The 16,891-nt window shown below is 48.5% G+C and overlaps 1 protein-coding gene across 1 annotated transcript in view; it reads left to right on the plus strand.

Moving 5' to 3' along the window:
• ttc28 (tetratricopeptide repeat domain 28) overlaps positions 1-16,891 on the plus strand; it is a gene marked incomplete at both ends in the record, with an annotated part of 129,919 nt that overhangs the window by 89,653 nt on the left and 23,375 nt on the right. The window contains 11 exons of the mRNA XM_080477729.1: positions 2,318-2,514; positions 2,591-2,744; positions 2,825-2,996; positions 3,092-3,260; positions 3,676-3,836; positions 4,698-5,186; positions 7,706-7,898; positions 9,376-9,456; positions 11,266-11,518; positions 15,824-15,933; positions 16,617-16,746. Of these exons, the coding sequence (XP_080333855.1) occupies positions 2,318-2,514; positions 2,591-2,744; positions 2,825-2,996; positions 3,092-3,260; positions 3,676-3,836; positions 4,698-5,186; positions 7,706-7,898; positions 9,376-9,456; positions 11,266-11,518; positions 15,824-15,933; positions 16,617-16,746 (2,109 nt within the window). The remainder of the gene's footprint in view (positions 1-2,317; positions 2,515-2,590; positions 2,745-2,824; positions 2,997-3,091; positions 3,261-3,675; positions 3,837-4,697; positions 5,187-7,705; positions 7,899-9,375; positions 9,457-11,265; positions 11,519-15,823; positions 15,934-16,616; positions 16,747-16,891) is intronic.

The following is a 16,891-nucleotide window of genomic DNA, read 5'->3' on the forward strand; positions in this document are numbered from 1 at the left end:
TATTTCCTCGGTGGTCGGAGCAGAACCCAGAAGCAGACTCACACAAAGACTAGAGTTCACAGGGTTTGTTGAAAAGACGAGGCAAACAGATTGACGAGCGGCGTTCAAGAAGGCAGTCCTGGTCCAGGTCCAGGTAGTCCAGGTCCAGGCAGTCCAAGTCCAGGTAGTCCAGGTCCAGGCAGTCCAGGTCCAGGCAGTCCAAGTCCAGGCAGTCCAGGTCCAGGTAGTCCAGGTCTAGGTAGTCCAGGTCCAGGCAGTCCAGGTCCAGGTAGTCCAGGTCCAGGTAGTCCAGGTCCAGGCAGAGGTCGGTCCAGAGGAGAAATCCAAACACAGGGAGAGGGCTGGGGTCATGAAGACAGAGCAACAATGACGATCGATCGCCGAGACAAGAAGGAGCAGGTTTACATGAGGCGAGGGGGGACACAGGTGAGACAAATCAGACACAGAAAAGGACAAAGGAAGGGCCAGTGACAGAGACGCAGACGGACGGAGGACTACACAACAAAACAGGAAGTGAAAACTGAGTAAGAGAAGCGGACTTGACGAACACACACACAGACATTACTTACACTTGGGGACTATTTTCAGCTGCGTATGAATATCATCAAAAACTAAAGGGCAGTTTTCGTAGGTTGTAGTTTTTCAGTGAAGCCGTGTTGTTAATGCTGTTTTCTTGGAGGATTTGGACACAGACGCCACTGGTTGGTTTGTTTTGGGGACATTTGTTGAGAATTAAAGAAGAATAAAAGCAGGTTTGAGGACGAAGGGGACACACGGTTCCATCCCTCCACATTCAGACACAGAAACCACATGTAACCTCTTCCATCTGCCCCACCACCCCACCCCACCCCATTACCGAGTCAACATTTCATTCATCATTTACTCATTTCAGAGCAGCCGGACTCGTCCAGCACTTAAAGAAAAGTGTTGTCTGTCCACAGATGGATTCTCCGTCTCTTAAGGATCATTTCAGTTCTAAAGTCCAGTCGCTGCGTCTGCTGATCAACACCAGAATAATTCTGCCAAACGAGCTCAGACGTCTCCAACAGTTCAGTTTAGGCACAAAGAAACCTTAAAAAAAAAAACATTTCAATCAATTTGTCCCCCAGTGGACAGAAATCAGCCTGAAAACGAGTCTGTCTGAAAGTGACTCGTCTTCCTGTGGTTCTGATGGATCTGATTTGACTGAGAAAACCCAGTGAAAGTTTCCTGAGGAAGACAAACCTCCACCCTCCAGTTTCTGTTGGAATGTAGGAAGGAACAGGAAGAGGACAGACGCTCCTGTTTGATAGAGCCAGCAGAAAGTCTTTTCTTCTTCTTCTGCAGATATGTTATAGTAAATTAGTCGTTTTCAGGATCACTTTTCGACACATAAAACTGAGCTGACTTACCATATCAAGTGAAAGCAGAAAACTTCAGTTGAGTTTTCGGGGTCCGATTACAGACAACGGCGTTCAGAGTCACAGGAAACGCCTCCCATGGTGGAACTTTTTGAAAATGCTCTGACTCTGTCTCTGTGGAAACGGGGGAATACGACTTTTTGAATTAAATCTGTCTCAATGGGAAAGGCAATTTTTGGGGAAAAAACTGAGCGAATACTCTTGAAGTTGTACGACGGGAATCAGACCGTTTACACGACAGCGTTCTCAATTGAAAACAGAAAACGTTTGCAGCGTTTTGGGATTCATTTACTGGTGCTTGGAGCCACTGCAAACATAGCTTTTTGAAAACAGCGCCCACAGTAGAACTTTTCAAAAACGCTCCGTCTCCATGGAAACGGGGGGAAACAAAACTTTTTTTAAACGGTTCAACTTCGTGGCAACAGGAGAAACGCAACTTTTTGAAAATGCGCCACGGTGCCCCAGTCTGTGCAAACGGGTGAAAACGGAACAATTTGAAAACGTTGATGTCTCCATGGAAACAGGGAAAACACAACTTTTCTGAAACTCTGCCCCTGGTCACCATGGTCCTAGTAACTAGTAGTTGTGCACATGCTCAGTAGAGCCAATCAGAACAAGGTTTCTTCCGTGATGTCATGGCTCCCAGTCCAGATTCTCCTGGACTTGGTAGTTTTATTTTGACAGTCATCGTAATAGCAATCCCAATTGGTGGTTTTATTTTGACAGTCACCGTAATAACAATCAACGTGGTGGTTTTAATTTGACAGTCACCATAATAACAACCCCACTTGGTAGTTTTATTTTGACAGTCACCGTAATAACAATCCAACTAGAATGTCTCGTTAGAACGTTAATGTTCTGGCCAGTGAGCTACATCGTCTCCATATAAAGTTGCTCTGCTCTCTGGTCTCTTGCAGGAATCATCCACCAGATGAAGGGCGAGTACGAGACGGCGTTGAAGCTCCACAAAGCCCACCTGTCCTCCGCCCAGGAGCTCAGTGATTACGCTGCCCAGGGTCGGGCCTACGGCAACATGGGCAATGCCTACTACGCTCTGGGCGTCTACGACCAGGCGGTCCGGTACCACCGGCAGGAGCTGCAGATCTCTCTGGAGGTGACTCCCCGAAGCTCCACCGGGAACCTTCGACAACCATTGAGAGGACCAGCGTCTGATGCTCTCTGTGTTCCAGGTGAACGACCGTCCATCGCAGGCCTCCACACACGGGAACTTGGCTGTGGCCTACCAGGCGCTGGGCGCCCACGACCGTGCTCTGCAACACTACCTCCATCACCTGACCATCGCCCGGGAGCTCCGGGACTCTCAGAGCGAAGCCAGAGCGCTGGGTGAGCCGGAGCGGACCGCCGGCGCTCCCCTTCCCTCCATTTAACCAGGAAGTGTTGATTCACCCTCTTTTGTCTCGCAGCCAACTTGGGAAACTTCCACAGCTGGAGGGGAGAATACGCTCAGGCCCTGCCGTACTACCAGCAGTACCTGGTCCTTGTTCCGGGGCTGCAGGACCTGGAGGGGGAAGGAAAAGTCTGCCATAACCTGGGCTACGCTCACTACTGCCTGGGGCAGTACAGGGACGCCGTCAGGTTGGAGGCTTCAGGCTCACACCTTATGACAGAAATCCTCAAACCTTCTCATGCTCTTGGTCATAACAGAGGAATGTCTTTATTCTGTGACCCAGGTATTACAAGCAGGATCTGGCTCTGGCCAAGGACCTCCAGGACAAGTTAGCTCAGGCCAAGGCCTACTGTAACCTGGGTCTGGCCCACAAGGCGCTGGGGGAGTTCAGCAGAGCCCAGGAGTGTCAGAGATCCCTGCTTTCTATCGCCCAGGCTCTGGAGAACACACAGGTCGCCTGCCGATCGCCCGTCAATGCCTGTTCATCGAGGACACGTTTACACGAAGACGCAACTTTTCTAATAAGCTAACAAAAAAAAAAACACTGCATTTTTACTTGAAACATTGTCGTGCAAAGGCGAAAGTTTTCTAAATCAAAAACAGAAAAAAGATGCATTTTCACTTGAACTGTTGTGTAAACGGGGCCTTAGTGCAACACTCTTTATTATTCTCAGCTGAGATATTATAATTCCTGGATAGAAACATGAAGAAAACCTGTTCCTTTACTTCCTAGTTAGTAGCGGAGGATATCTCAAGGCTGTCATTTATATTTAACATGAAATGAAGACTCTGAAGCAACCAGCCAACCTGGTAATGTGTATAACTGGTCTCTAATCCGTCTTCCTCTGATGGGTTGTCCCCCACCAGGCCGTCTTCAGAGCTCTGGGGAACCTCGGCGATGTGTGTGTGTGTCGTGGCGATCTGCCAGCAGCCGTCAACTTCCACCAGCAGCAGTTAACTCTGGCTCAGGAAGTGGGCCAGCAGAAGATGGAGGCCGACGCCTTGTCAGCGCTGGGAACAGTTCACAGGTAACAAGCCGCTCCATCCAACATCTCAGGAAACATCACGACTCGGCGTGTTTCCTCAGATTAACACGGGAAGAAAAGGGAAAACACTCTTCCAGTGTGAGAAACCCAATAATCTGGATGTTAGAGGAGGAAGATGTTCTATAATCTGTAAATTTGAGAAGGAAGATGCTCTATGATCTGATATTAGCAGAGGAAGATGCTCTATAATCTGATATTAGAGGAGGAAGATGCTCTAAAATCTGATATTAGAGGAGGAAGATGTTCTAAAATCTGGATGTTAGAGGAGGAAGATGCTCTATAATCTGATGTTAGAGGGGGAAGATGCTCTATGATCTGATATTAGCGGAAGAAGGTGCTCTATAATCTGTCAATTAGAGGAGGAAGATGCTCTATAATCTGATATTAGCGGAGGAAGGTGCTCTGTAATCTGTCACTTAGAGGAGGAAGATGCTCTATATTCTGGAAGTTAGAAAAGGAAGATGTTCTATAATCTGTAAATTAGAGGAGGAAGATACTCTATCATGTGGATGTTAGAGGAGCAAGATGCTCTATAATCTGATGTTAGAGGGGAAGATGCTCTATAATCTGGATGTTAAGGGAGGAAGGTGCTCTATAATCTGAACGTTAAATGAGGAAGATGCTCTGTGATCTGATGTTAGAGGAGGAAGCTTCTCAATAGTCAGATGTTAGAGGGGAAGATGCTCTATAATCTGAACGTTAAATGAGGAAGATGTCTATATAATCTGATGTTAGAGGGGGAAGATTCTCTATAATCTGGATGTTAAGGGAGGAAGATGCTGTATAATCTGATGTTAGAGGAGGAAGATGCTCTATAATCTGATGTTACACCTCCTCCTCCAGACTCCTCCATCAGCTGGACTCGGCCCTGACGTTCCACAGCCAGGAGTTGACCCTGCGTAAGGACTCGTGCGACCAGCAGGGGGAGTGCCGGGCGCTGGGTCACCTGGCGGCGGTGCACATGGCCCTGGGCGACTACGCCACCACCTTCCAGTGCTACGAGGCCCAGCTGGGCCTGGCACAGGGGCTGCGGGACGCCCGCCTGGAGGCCCAGGTCCACGGCAACATGGGCATCACCAAGATGAACATGGGCGTGTTCGAGGAGGCCATCGGCTACCTGGAGCAGCAGCTGGCCATGCTGCAGCAGCTGAGCAGCAACGACAGCGTGCTGGACCGCGGCCGCGCCTTCGGGAACCTGGCCGACTGCTACAACGCCCTGGGAGACTATGAGGAGGCCATCCAGTACTACGAGAAGTACTTGACGGTGGCTCAGAGCCTCAACCAGGTCCAGGACCAGGAGAAGGCCTACCGAGGACTGGGCAGCGCACACAGGTCAGTGGAGAAGAGCTGGGACAGGTTCAATCCTGGAGTTACTGTCTGCTGGGGCTTTACTGTTTTTATTATCAACCATCACAGGATGTTTACATCCATATATGTTGAACGTTGTCATCCTAGGATGTAATTTGAGAACATTTCAAAATCTTCCTGGTTGATTTTAATCAAAATCTGTTAAAACAACTTCCTAAAGGTTTTCCAACTGTTCTAATCGTCCCCATACCTGATGTAACATCAGCTGCTGCTAACAGCTGGTGGCAGAAGTCACCAGTTAACAGGGGCACCAGTGAAACTGAAACACCGGACACTGAAGCACCATCGTAACGATTCACATTTTGTAATATTATTAATAAACAGTAGCGTGCGGTGGTGTTTCAGTCAGGGCCAGCAGTAACAAAATGTCCCCCCAGCCAATGCAGCAGCCGCACATTATGTCCTGCAGTAAAAACACAATCCGAATCCAATGTCAGGCCTCTATTATGCATCAGTACTTTATCAATACCAACATGACAGCTGATCAAGACTCCACTGAGCAGCATCGCCATCACATCATCTTCCAGTGTTTCCCACAGGTTTGCACGGAGACGCGGGGGGGGGGGTGCGCAATGCCGGTGCCAGTCTTGGACACTACTGTCATACATGTGCGCTCGTCTCTCTGTGTGAATGACAATAACAGAGAAAGAGGCTATGCAGAGATGAATGAACGGAGGGATGTTGTGTTGGTCAAACTAAAACCTGACGTAATTTAATGGTGACGGCACCATGATTGTGTGGGAAACAACACTTTACAATCAAAAACAGCACCAGATGCCAACAGCAGCACCAATCTAATCCAGAGGAAGTAAAAAAAACACACACAAAAAAAAAAAAAACTAGCACCATCACTGCTTGATGAAATCCATCCTGTGATTCTTTTTGATGAACGGCTATGAGGCTGCTAAACCCACTGCTATTCCATGTTCTGGAGCTGGACTGAAGAGTCAATATGGCCAGCAGAACAGCTTCTGGAGCTTTAGTGAAGAGTCAACATGACCAGCAGAACAGATTCTGGAGCTTTAGTGAAGAGTCAACATGAAAAGCAGAACAGATTCTGGAGCTTTAGTGAAGAGTCACCATGACCAGCAGAACAGATTCTGGAGCTTTAGTGAAGAGTCACCATGACCAGCAGAACAGATTCTGGAGCTTTAGTGAAGAGTCAACATGAAAAGCAGAACAGATTCTGGAGCTTTAGTGAAGAGTCAATATGACCAGCAGAACAGCTTCTGGAGCTTTAGTGAAGAGTCACCATGACCAGCAGAACAGATTCTGGAGCTTTAGTGAAGAGTCAACATGAAAAGCAGAACAGATTCTGGTGCTGTACTGAAGAGTTAATATGACCAGCAGAACAGCTTCTGGTGCTGTACTGAAGAGTCACCATGACCAGCAGAACAGCTTCTGGAGCTTTAGTGATGAGTCAACATGGTCAGCAGAACAGCTTCTGGAGCTTTAGTGAAGAGTCACCATGACCAGCAGAACAGCTTCTGGAGCTGTACTGAAGAGTCAACATGACCAGCAGAACAGCTTCTGGAGCTTTAGTGAAGAGTCACCATGACCAGCAGAACAGCTTCTGGAGCTGTACTGAAGGGTCAATATGACCAGCAGAACAGCTTATTGTGCTGCAGCTCGCTGCCACCCAGTCGTAGTGTCGGTAGTTTCCACAGTAAAATGCTGCTCAAAGCCTTCAGTCTTCTTCTACTCACAGTTTCCATTTCTTCTTCAAACGAGCTCCTTGAAAAAGGCTCCAGAAGCAGGTCCACCATCGTATCACCTGATCTGGATGTTAAATTCGGCGCCATCACCTCCAGAACATCAGATAATAACAGTGTGTCATCACCACCTGCTCATGGGCCAATCAGTGAAGCTCATTTCAATGACGTCACCCAGACCAGCACTAGAAACTCTGCTTGCCCTGGGGCGTTCAGTCAATAACATCTCAATCTGATTGGCTGATGATCCTGTCACTCAACATTTATACCAGCAGTGTCCAGCTTCCATCAGAGGTTAGCGATGCAGTTACTGCTGTGATGCGTTTAGAGGATGTAGGAGATTTGAGCTCCACAAACTATAACCAGTCGTTTTCTGGATAAAGTTGCATATTGAACAAGCAGCCTGGTTGATTCCAGACACAGATTTCAGAATCACTTTTTAACTATAAGAAAAAAATTAAAATAATTTTTGACAGGGCAGCAGTGCTGGGTTAGGCCTCGCTGCACGCCACTGTTACTAAATATATAAAAACATAGACTATTTAGCTGATTATTTGAGCTGATATCCAATGGATGTTCGATCCGCATCATATCGGGGGGATTACTGCTGCATGACGGGGAAAAGCTCGGTGACTCCGCCCACGTCGTGGTGGTGCTATGTTGTAGTTGTCGAGGCGAGGAGAGTAGGTTCCAGTGGAAAAGCACCATTATTCCCAGTGTGAGGTCTTTGCCCCCCCCCCACCCCCGGTCTAATGGACCCCTCCCCCCCAGGTCCCTGGGCAGCCTCCAGCAGGCTCTGGTGTGCCTGGAGAAGCGCCTGGTTGTGGCCCATGAGCTGGGCGGCGAGGGCGGCGGGAAGGCGCAGGCGTACGGCGAGCTGGGAACTTTACACAGCCAGCTGGGAAACTACGAGCAGGCGCTGTCGTGTCTGGAGCACCAGCTGAGCATCGCTCGCTCCGCCGGGGTAAGAAGCACCTTCAGGGGGGGGGTCTTCTTCTGTTTCCGTGGCAACGCTCTAAAACCAGTTCAGTAAAGATAGACGACATTCACACATTCCAACTTCCAGGATCAAGAGCTCCGACTGGACACGCTGTTTACTACAAACCAACGCCTTTTCTGAACCTCTGAACCACCGACAAGCTGCAACCGACTGAATCCTGTTTTTCTTTCTCAATGAGACGTCAATCCTTTATTTTGAATTATATCGAATGTGCAGCTGCAGCGGCGCTGACGCTAAGGGACCGTCAACAAATTTCCCCATTGAGAAGAATTTCTCTTGTCAAAAAATTGTTCCTTCAAAATAAGAAAGTCTGATGTCAAGCAAATGACTTCACAATGGATTTTAATTTTATCATCTGGATTTTAAATTTAAAAATTTTTTTTTTTTACAAATTTTATGATTATATCGTCAATGACTTTTGATCTACTTGGTGTAGTGGCACCAAAACCACATCACATATCGAGGATTATCACATGTTTATACTACAGCAGTTGGATTTAAAAGCTTAGATACAATTTGATTTGTGCTCACCATTGCTCTCCGGTGTCTGAGAGTGACACATTTACACGCACAGTGACACCACAACCTTCTACATTCAGCTTTTATTGTAACTCAAGATCAACTATTGTAATGGTAATGGTAATTTTCCAAATAATCCTGCTGTAGTATAAAGATAGATCAAAAGTTATTGACGATATAATCATAAAATATGTAATAAAAATGTCCTAAAATTCAATTACAGTTAATTTTCCAAATCCAATTAGTGTAGTATAAACATATGGTCGTCCTCGATATGTGATGTGGTTTTGGTGACACCACAACCGAGAGATCAAACGTTATTGACGATATAATCATAAAATTTGTACTAAGACATTTTTAAAATTGAATTACAGTTAATTTTCCAAAAATAATTGATGCAGTATAAACATACGGTAGTCCTTGATATGTGATATGATTTTGGTGACACCACAACCGAGAGATCAAAAGTTATTGAAATTATATTAAAATATCCAACAATCAAAATTCCACACAATTATATAAAAGTCCCATTTTGGAATCCAAGTGTTGTCGTGTAGCCAGAAATGGAGCTTCATCCATTGTGAAGTCGTTTTCTTGACATCAGACTTTATTATTTTGAAGAAATCAATTTTTGACAGAGAAATTCTTCTCAATGGGGAAATTTGTTGACGGTCCCTTAGCGTCAGCGCCGCTGCCGACTGCCCATAGAAAACAATGTCATTTCTACAAGAGGCGCTACGTCTCATTTTGGGGGGAAAAAACATGTTTCCCTCATTGCAGCTTGTTGTCTGTGTAACAGAGGTTCATAACAAGAGTGGATTCGTTGTAAACAGCGTGTTGAGTCGGAACTCTTGATCCTGGAATGTCCAACGTGTGAATGTCGGTCTCTCTTGACTGAACTCTAAAACCTGCTTCCCCGCAGGATAAATCACTGGAAGCCGAGGCCAGCGACGCTCTCGGAGGCGTTTATCAGCTGATGGCCGACAACGAGACGGCGCTGCAGGTCAGAGCAGCGTCACACTGCAGCTCTTTCATTCCTTCATTTGGTGTTTTAATGAGAACAAACGTCAGAACGCTGAAAGACGAACAGCTGGTTGACCTTTAAAGAGCCTCAATGGAAAACATTCAAAGTGTTTTCACCCTTAATAAGTCATTTACTTATATATTAGATTATAGCCTACTTTGTATCCCGATTAGACCTGTTTAGTCCGCTTTTAGTTCTGTTTAGACTGGTTTTGGGCCTGTTAAGTCTGACCCTGTACCTGTTCAGACTGGTTTTGGGCCTGTTAAGTCTGACCCTGTACCTGTTCAGACTGGTTTTGGGCCTGTTAAGTCTGACCCTGTACCTGTTCAGACTGGTTTTGGGCCTGTTAAGTCTGACCCTGTACCCGTTCAGACTGGTTTTTGGCCTGTTAAGTCTGACCCTGTACCCGTTCAGACTGGTTTTGGGCCTGTTAAGTCTGACCCTGTACCGGTTCAGACTGGTTTTGGGCCTGTTAAGTCTGACCCTGTACCCGTTCAGACTGGTTTTTGGGCCTGTTAAGTCTGACCCTGTACCTGTTCAGACTGGTTTTTGGGCCTGTTAAGTCTGACCCTGTACCTGTTCAGACTGGTTTTGGGCCTGTTAAGTCTGACCCTGTACCTGTTCAGACTGGTTTTGGGCCTGTTAAGTCTGACCCTGTACCCGTTCAGACTGGTTTTGGGCCTGTTAAGTCTGACCCTGTACCCGTTCAGACTGGTTTTGGGCCTGTTAAGTCTGACCCTGTACCGGTTCAGACTGGTTTTGGGCCTGTTAAGTCTGACCCTGTACCCGTTCAGACTGGTTTTTGGGCCTGTTAAGTCTGACCCTGTACCTGTTCAGACTGGTTTTTGGGCCTGTTAAGTCTGACCCTGTACCTGTTCAGACTGGTTTTGGGCCTGTTAAGTCTGACCCTGTACCTGTTCAGACTGGTTTTTGGGCCTGTTAAGTCTGACCCTGTACCTGTTCAGACTGGTTTTGGGCCTGTTAAGTCTGACCCTGTACCTGTTCAGACTGGTTTTTGGGCCTGTTAAGTCTGACCCTGTACCTGTTCAGACTGGTTTTGGGCCTGTTAAGTCTGACCCTGTACCTGTTCAGACTGGTTTTGGGCCTGTTAGGTCTGACCTTGTACCTGTTCAGACTGGTTTTGACCCTGTACCTGTTCAGACTGGTTTTTGGGCCTGTTAAGTCTGACCCTGTACCTGTTCAGACTGGTTTTGGGCCTGTTAAGTCTGACCCTGTACCTGTTCAGACTGGTTTTGGGCCTGTTAAGTCTGACCCTGTACCTGTTCAGACTGGTTTTGACCCTGTACCTGTTCAGACTGGTTTTGGGCCTGTTAAGTCTGACCCTGTACCTGTTCAGACTGGTTTTGGGCCTGTTAAGTCTGACCCCGTACCTGTTCAGACTGGTTTTGGGCCTGTTAAGTCTGACCCTGTACCTGTTCAGACTGGTTTTGACCCTGTACCTGTTCAGACTGGTTTTGGGCCTGTTAAGTCTGACCTTGTACCTGTTCAGACTGGTTTTGGGCCTGACCCTGTACCTGTTCAGACTGGTTTTGGGCCTGTTAAGTCTGACCCTGTACCTGTTCAGACTGGTTTTGAACCCATTTAAACTGTTTTTTTGACTTGTTTAGACCCATTTGAGACCTGTTTTGGACTTGTTGAATCAATTATATATGTCAGTAAGTCCTCCAGGTTGAGATTCCGACATTCGTCCACCTTTAATGAGAACAATCAGGACAGACTCTTTCCCGGTTTTGAGGCGTAGTGTTTCACGGTGGGTCCTCCCTGCAGTGGCACCAGAGAGCTCTGGACATCTCCGAGCAGACGGGCTGCATGAGGAGCCAGGGCCGTTCCTACGGGAACCTGGGCCTGACCTACGAGGCCCTGCGGAAGTACGAGCGGGCCGTGGTCTTCCAGGAGCAGCACCTGAGCGTGGCGGCGCAGACCAACGACCTGATCGGTAAAACGCTGGCGTACGGGAGCCTGGGAAGGACACACCACGCCCTGCAGAACTACGCCCAGGCTGTGATGTACCTGCAGGAAGGTGAGGCGGCGGCGGCGGCAGCAGCAGGGTCTTCTGTCAAATCATGGCCCCCTGATGTCAGGTGGTCTTCAGCCTGTTTTAAAAGGCGTTTGTTCTGATTTCAGAATTGTTCTATCCTGGAACTCGGGCTGATTTCAGATCAGTTTTGTTTTTGGGGCTAATTTCAGAGTTTTATTTTAAACAGATTTTAAGCCTGAAAATGAAAATGTTGTGTGTTTGGGGGGTTTTAGCGTCATGTACTGATGGTTTCAGGCTGGTTTTCGGGTTCATGTAACACGATCTTGCGTTAGTTATTTTCAAGGGTTTCCGGTCAGATTCTAAAATTGTTTTGGGTTCAGTTTAAACAAGCTTCAGGTCAGGTTTTAAACCAGTTTCCAACTGGTTTTAGAAGGGTTTGGGACTGGCTTCAGGCTGGTTTTGTATGAGTTTTGACTAGTCTGACTGCACCGTCACACCAGGCTGAAGTCCCCCACATGAGGCGACTCGCAGCGTCTGACAGTTTTCAGTCTGTGGAGAAGCCGTCAGCCGTCGAACTGGAGTGAAAACCCGGCCACGGCCTCTCTCGGTTTCGGGAGTCCGGCTTTGACGGGCTCGGTCCTGTGAGGAGTTTGTGTGTGAGCCTGCAGAACCTCCAGCAGTATTCCTGAGTCAGACTAATGGAGGATCAGCTGTGCACTGTGGTTTCCTCCAGGCAGACTCTTGTCAATAATCCCGTTTGATCTGACTCCGTCTCCGACTCGTCGACTCTTTGAAGCTCCCTTTGGTTTCAAGCGTGTCCTTGTTTCTGCCTCGTATTTAAAAAGCACACAAACAATTCAAACAGGGCCTGATTATAATGGATATCCAAAGTGACTGCTGGGCTTCATTCATGAGCTCCAGGCTTCGTCAGCCTGGAAGACACTCGACTCCCCGAGTCCTCTGCTTCTCAACTGATCATTAACTCCACGGGCGGCCGGGAGCTTATTCCAGGAGTTTTTTCCAGGAGTTTATTCCAGGAGTTTTTTCCAGGACTTTATTCCAGGAGTTTATTCCAGGATTTTTTTTTCCAGGAGTTTTTTCCAGGACTTTATTCCAGGAGTTCTTTCCAGGAGTTTTTCCCAGGAGTTTATTCCAGGAGTCTTATCCAGGAGTTTATTCCAGGAGTTTTTTCTAGGAGTTTTTTCCAGGAGTTTTTTCCCAGCAGTTTATTCCAGGAGTTTTTTCCAGGACTTTATTCCAGGAGTTTATTCCAGGATTTTTTTTTCCAGGAGTTTTTTCCAGCAGTTTATTCCAGGAGTTTATTCCAGGAGTTTATTCCAGGGGTTTTTTCCAGGACTTTATTCAAGGAGTTTTTTCCAGGATTTTTTCCCAGGAGTTTATTCCAGGAGTTTTTTCTAGGAGTTTTTTCCAGGAGTTTTTTTCCAGCAATTTATTCCAGGAGTTTTTTCCAGTGCTCGTATTCAGGAAGCGTCTCAGAGTTTCAGAGTCTCAGAGTCCTGTTGCCAGTTTTAGACTGGTTTGGGACCTGTTTTAAACTGTTTGGACTGGTTTGGGACTGGTTTGGAACCTGTTTTAAACTCATTGGACTGGTTTGGGACTGGTTTGGGACTGGTTTGGGACCAGTTTGGGACTGGTTTGGGACTGGTTTGGGACTAGTTTCAGGTTAGCGTAAAGTCGTTTTCGATCAGCTGCATGTAGAAACAGCTGAAGACAATCGGAGCCGTAGTGAGATGAAGAAACATCAGCTGGTTGAGCTTCAGCCTCTTTGGAGTTTTGAAGGAGGAGATTTACAGTCGAGCCTGGAGGAGCGGCTCCTCTGTCTCCTCCTCTGTCTCCTCTCTGTCTCCTCCTCTGTCTCCTCCTCTGTCTCCTCTCTGTCTCCTCCTCTGTCTCCTCCTCTGACCTCCTCTGTCTCCTCCTCTGTCTCCTCTCTGTCTTCTCCTCTGACCTCCTCTGATCTCCTCCTCTGACCTCCTCTGATCTCCTCCTCTGATCTCTTTCTCTGTCTCCTCCTCTGACCTCCTCTGTCTCCTCCTCTGTCTCCTCCTCTGATCTCCTCTCTGATCTCCTCCTCTGATCTCCTCCTCTGATCTCCTCCTCTGACCTCCTCTGATCTCCTCCTCTGATCTCCTCTCTGATCTCCTCCTCTGATCTCCTCCTCTGATCTCCTCCTCTGATCTCCTCCTCTGACCTCCTCTGATCTCCTCCTCTGATCTCTTTCTCTGTCTCCTCCTCTGACCTCCTCTGATCTCCTCCTCTGATCTCTTTCTCTGTCTCCTCCTCTGACCTCCTCTGTCTCCTCCTCTGTCTCCTCCTCTGATCTCCTCCTCTGATCTCCTCCTCTGTCTCCTCCTCTGTCTCCTCTCTGTCTCCTCCTCTGTCTCCTCCTCTGTCTCCTCTCTGTCTCCTCCTCTGTCTCCTCCTCTGTCTCCTCCTCTGTCTCCTCTCTGTCTCCTCCTCTGTCTCCTCTCTGTCTCCTCTCTGTCTCCTCCTCTGACCTCCTCTGATCTCCTCCTCTGATCTCCTCTCTGTCTCCTCCTCTGTCTCCTCCTCTGTCTCCTCTCTGTCTCCTCCTCTGTCTCCTCCTCTGTCTCCTCTCTGTCTCCTCCTCTGTCTCCTCTCTGTCTCCTCTCTGTCTCCTCCTCTGACCTCCTCTGATCTCCTCCTCTGATCTCCTCCTCTGACCTCCTCTGATCTCCTCCTCTGATCTCTTTCTCTGTCTCCTCCTCTGACCTCCTCTGTCTCCTCCTCTGTCTCCTCCTCTGATCTCCTCTCTGATCTCCTCCTCTGTCTCCTCCTCTGATCTCCTCCTCTGTCTCCTCTCTGTCTCCTCCTCTGACCTCCTCTGATCTCCTCCTCTGATCTCCTCTCTGTCTCCTCCTCTGTCTCCTCCTCTGTCTCCTCCTCTGTCTCCTCTCTGTCTCCTCCTCTGTCTCCTCTCTGTCTCCTCTCTGTCTCCTCCTCTGACCTCCTCTGATCTCCTCCTCTGATCTCCTCCTCTGACCTCCTCTGATCTCCTCCTCTGATCTCTTTCTCTGTCTCCTCCTCTGACCTCCTCTGTCTCCTCCTCTGTCTCCTCCTCTGATCTCCTCTCTGATCTCCTCCTCTGTCTCCTCCTCTGTCTCCTCCTCTGTCTCCTCTCTGTCTCCTCCTCTGTCTCCTCCTCTGTCTCCTCTCTGTCTCCTCCTCTGTCTCCTCTCTGTCTCCTCTCTGTCTCCTCCTCTGTCTCCTCTCTGTCTCCTCCTCTGTCTCCTCTCTGTCTCCTCCTCTGACCTCCTCTGATCTCCTCCTCTGATCTCCTCTCTGTCTCCTCCTCTGTCTCCTCTCTGTCTCCTCTCTGTCTCCTCCTCTGTCTCCTCTCTGTCTCCTCTCTGTCTCCTCTCTGTCTCCTCCTCTGACCTCCTCTGATCTCCTCCTCTGACCTCCTCTGTCTCCTCCTCTGTCTCCTCCTCTGATCTCCTCTCTGATCTCCTCCTCTGTCTCCTCCTCTGTCTCCTCCTCTGTCTCCTCTCTGTCTCCTCCTCTGTCTCCTCCTCTGTCTCCTCTCTGTCTCCTCCTCTGTCTCCTCTCTGTCTCCTCTCTGTCTCCTCCTCTGACCTCCTCTGATCTCCTCCTCTGATCTCCTCTCTGTCTCCTCCTCTGTCTCCTCTCTGTCTCCTCCTCTGTCTCCTCCTCTGTCTCCTCTCTGTCTCCTCCTCTGTCTCCTCTCTGTCTCCTCTCTGTCTCCTCCTCTGACCTCCTCTGATCTCCTCCTCTGATCTCCTCCTCTGACCTCCTCTGATCTCCTCCTCTGATCTCTTTCTCTGTCTCCTCCTCTGACCTCCTCTGTCTCCTCCTCTGATCTCCTCTCTGATCTCCTCCTCTGATCTCCTCCTCTGATCTCCTCCTCTGATCTCCTCCTCTGTCTCCTCCTCTGATCTCCTCCTCTGTCTCCTCCTCTGATCTCCTTCTCTGTCTCCTCCTCTGACCTCCTCTGTCTCCTCCTCTGATCTCCTCTCTGATCTCCTCCTCTGATCTCCTCCTCTGATCTCCTCCTCTGTCTCCTCCTCTGATCTCCTCCTCTGCCTCCTCCTCTGTCTCCTCCTCTGTCTCCTCTCTGTCTCCTCTCTGTCTCCTCCTCTGTCTCGTCCTCTATCTCCTCCTCTGTCTCCTCCTCTGATCTCCTCCTCTGACCTCCTCTGATCTCCTCTCTGATCTCCTCCTCTGATCTCCTCTCTGATCTCCTCCTCTGTCTCGTCCTCTGCCTCCTCCTCTGTCTCCTCCTCTGTCTCCTCCTCTGCCTCCTCCTCTGTCTCCTCTCTGCCTCCTCCTCTGTCTCCTCCTCAGGTCTGCGTCTGGCCGAGCAGTTAGGACGGCGAGAGGATGAAGCGAAGGTTCGACACCGCCTCGGTCTGTCTCTGTGGGCCGGGGGAAACCTGGAGGAGGCTCAGCACCAGGTACACAATTCAAGACTTTCAAGGCTTTTAATCCAGTTTAGGATGACTTTCAGTCTACATTTAGAACTGGTTCACACTGCATTTGGAAGTTCTTGTTGCCAAATCTACACACAAGAAGTTGCATTTGGGAAACGATTTCTATTATAATGATATGATATTATTATACTTCTTCTGCAGTAACTCTGCTAATCAATTCAATCACAATGTTGACACACGTTGTAAGAAACATGCATTTGTTGGACGAGCATCACAGCTGAGTATGTGGGTTATGGCAACAAAAACAATCTTTTCATTTGGTGGATTAAATGATTCAAGTCTAAAACAAAACCGGAGCTTGTGGAGGAACTGAATACAGCCACATCCTGACACTGCCTGCATCTACTTAGTTACTTTTATTATCAGTGCGTTTCTAAATGACTGCTTAGAGACGCAAGGTTGCAGCTCTGCTGTGTGTTTGCAGTGCCCCCCAGTGGATAACAGTGTCACTGCATGGTCCCGCAGGCTTAAAATAGTATCTGGGTGACACAATAGATCAGTTTCAATACAGAAACAAAGGGAAATAAAACCACAGTGAGTGTGGGTGATCGTTCCAGAGCTTGGTGTGACCACGTCTTCAGTTTGAACTGTTTATGTGCTGGGAGCAGCAGAATCTCTGGATGTCTGCTGTGTTGTTTGTGTTGCAGCTGTACAGAGCGACCGTGCTGTTCGAGGCCATCCGTCACGAGACGCAGCACAACTCGGACTACAAGCTGTCCCTGTTCGACCTGCAGACCAGCTCCTATCAGGCCCTGCAGAGAGTCCTCGTCAGCCTGGGTGACTGCAGCCGCCGCTGCCGCCGTACCGCCGCCGCCGTGCCGCCGTATTCTTGTTCTGTGGCGTGAACGACGGCGCCCAATACTGGTTTTTGACCTGTTCAGACCTTTTGAGACTGGTTTTTAACCTTTTAAACTGAGTTTGG

The sequence above is a fragment of the Lipophrys pholis genome, assembly GCF_963383615.2.
Source record: "Lipophrys pholis genome assembly, chromosome: 12".
NCBI classification, from domain to species: domain Eukaryota; kingdom Metazoa; phylum Chordata; class Actinopteri; order Blenniiformes; family Blenniidae; genus Lipophrys; species Lipophrys pholis.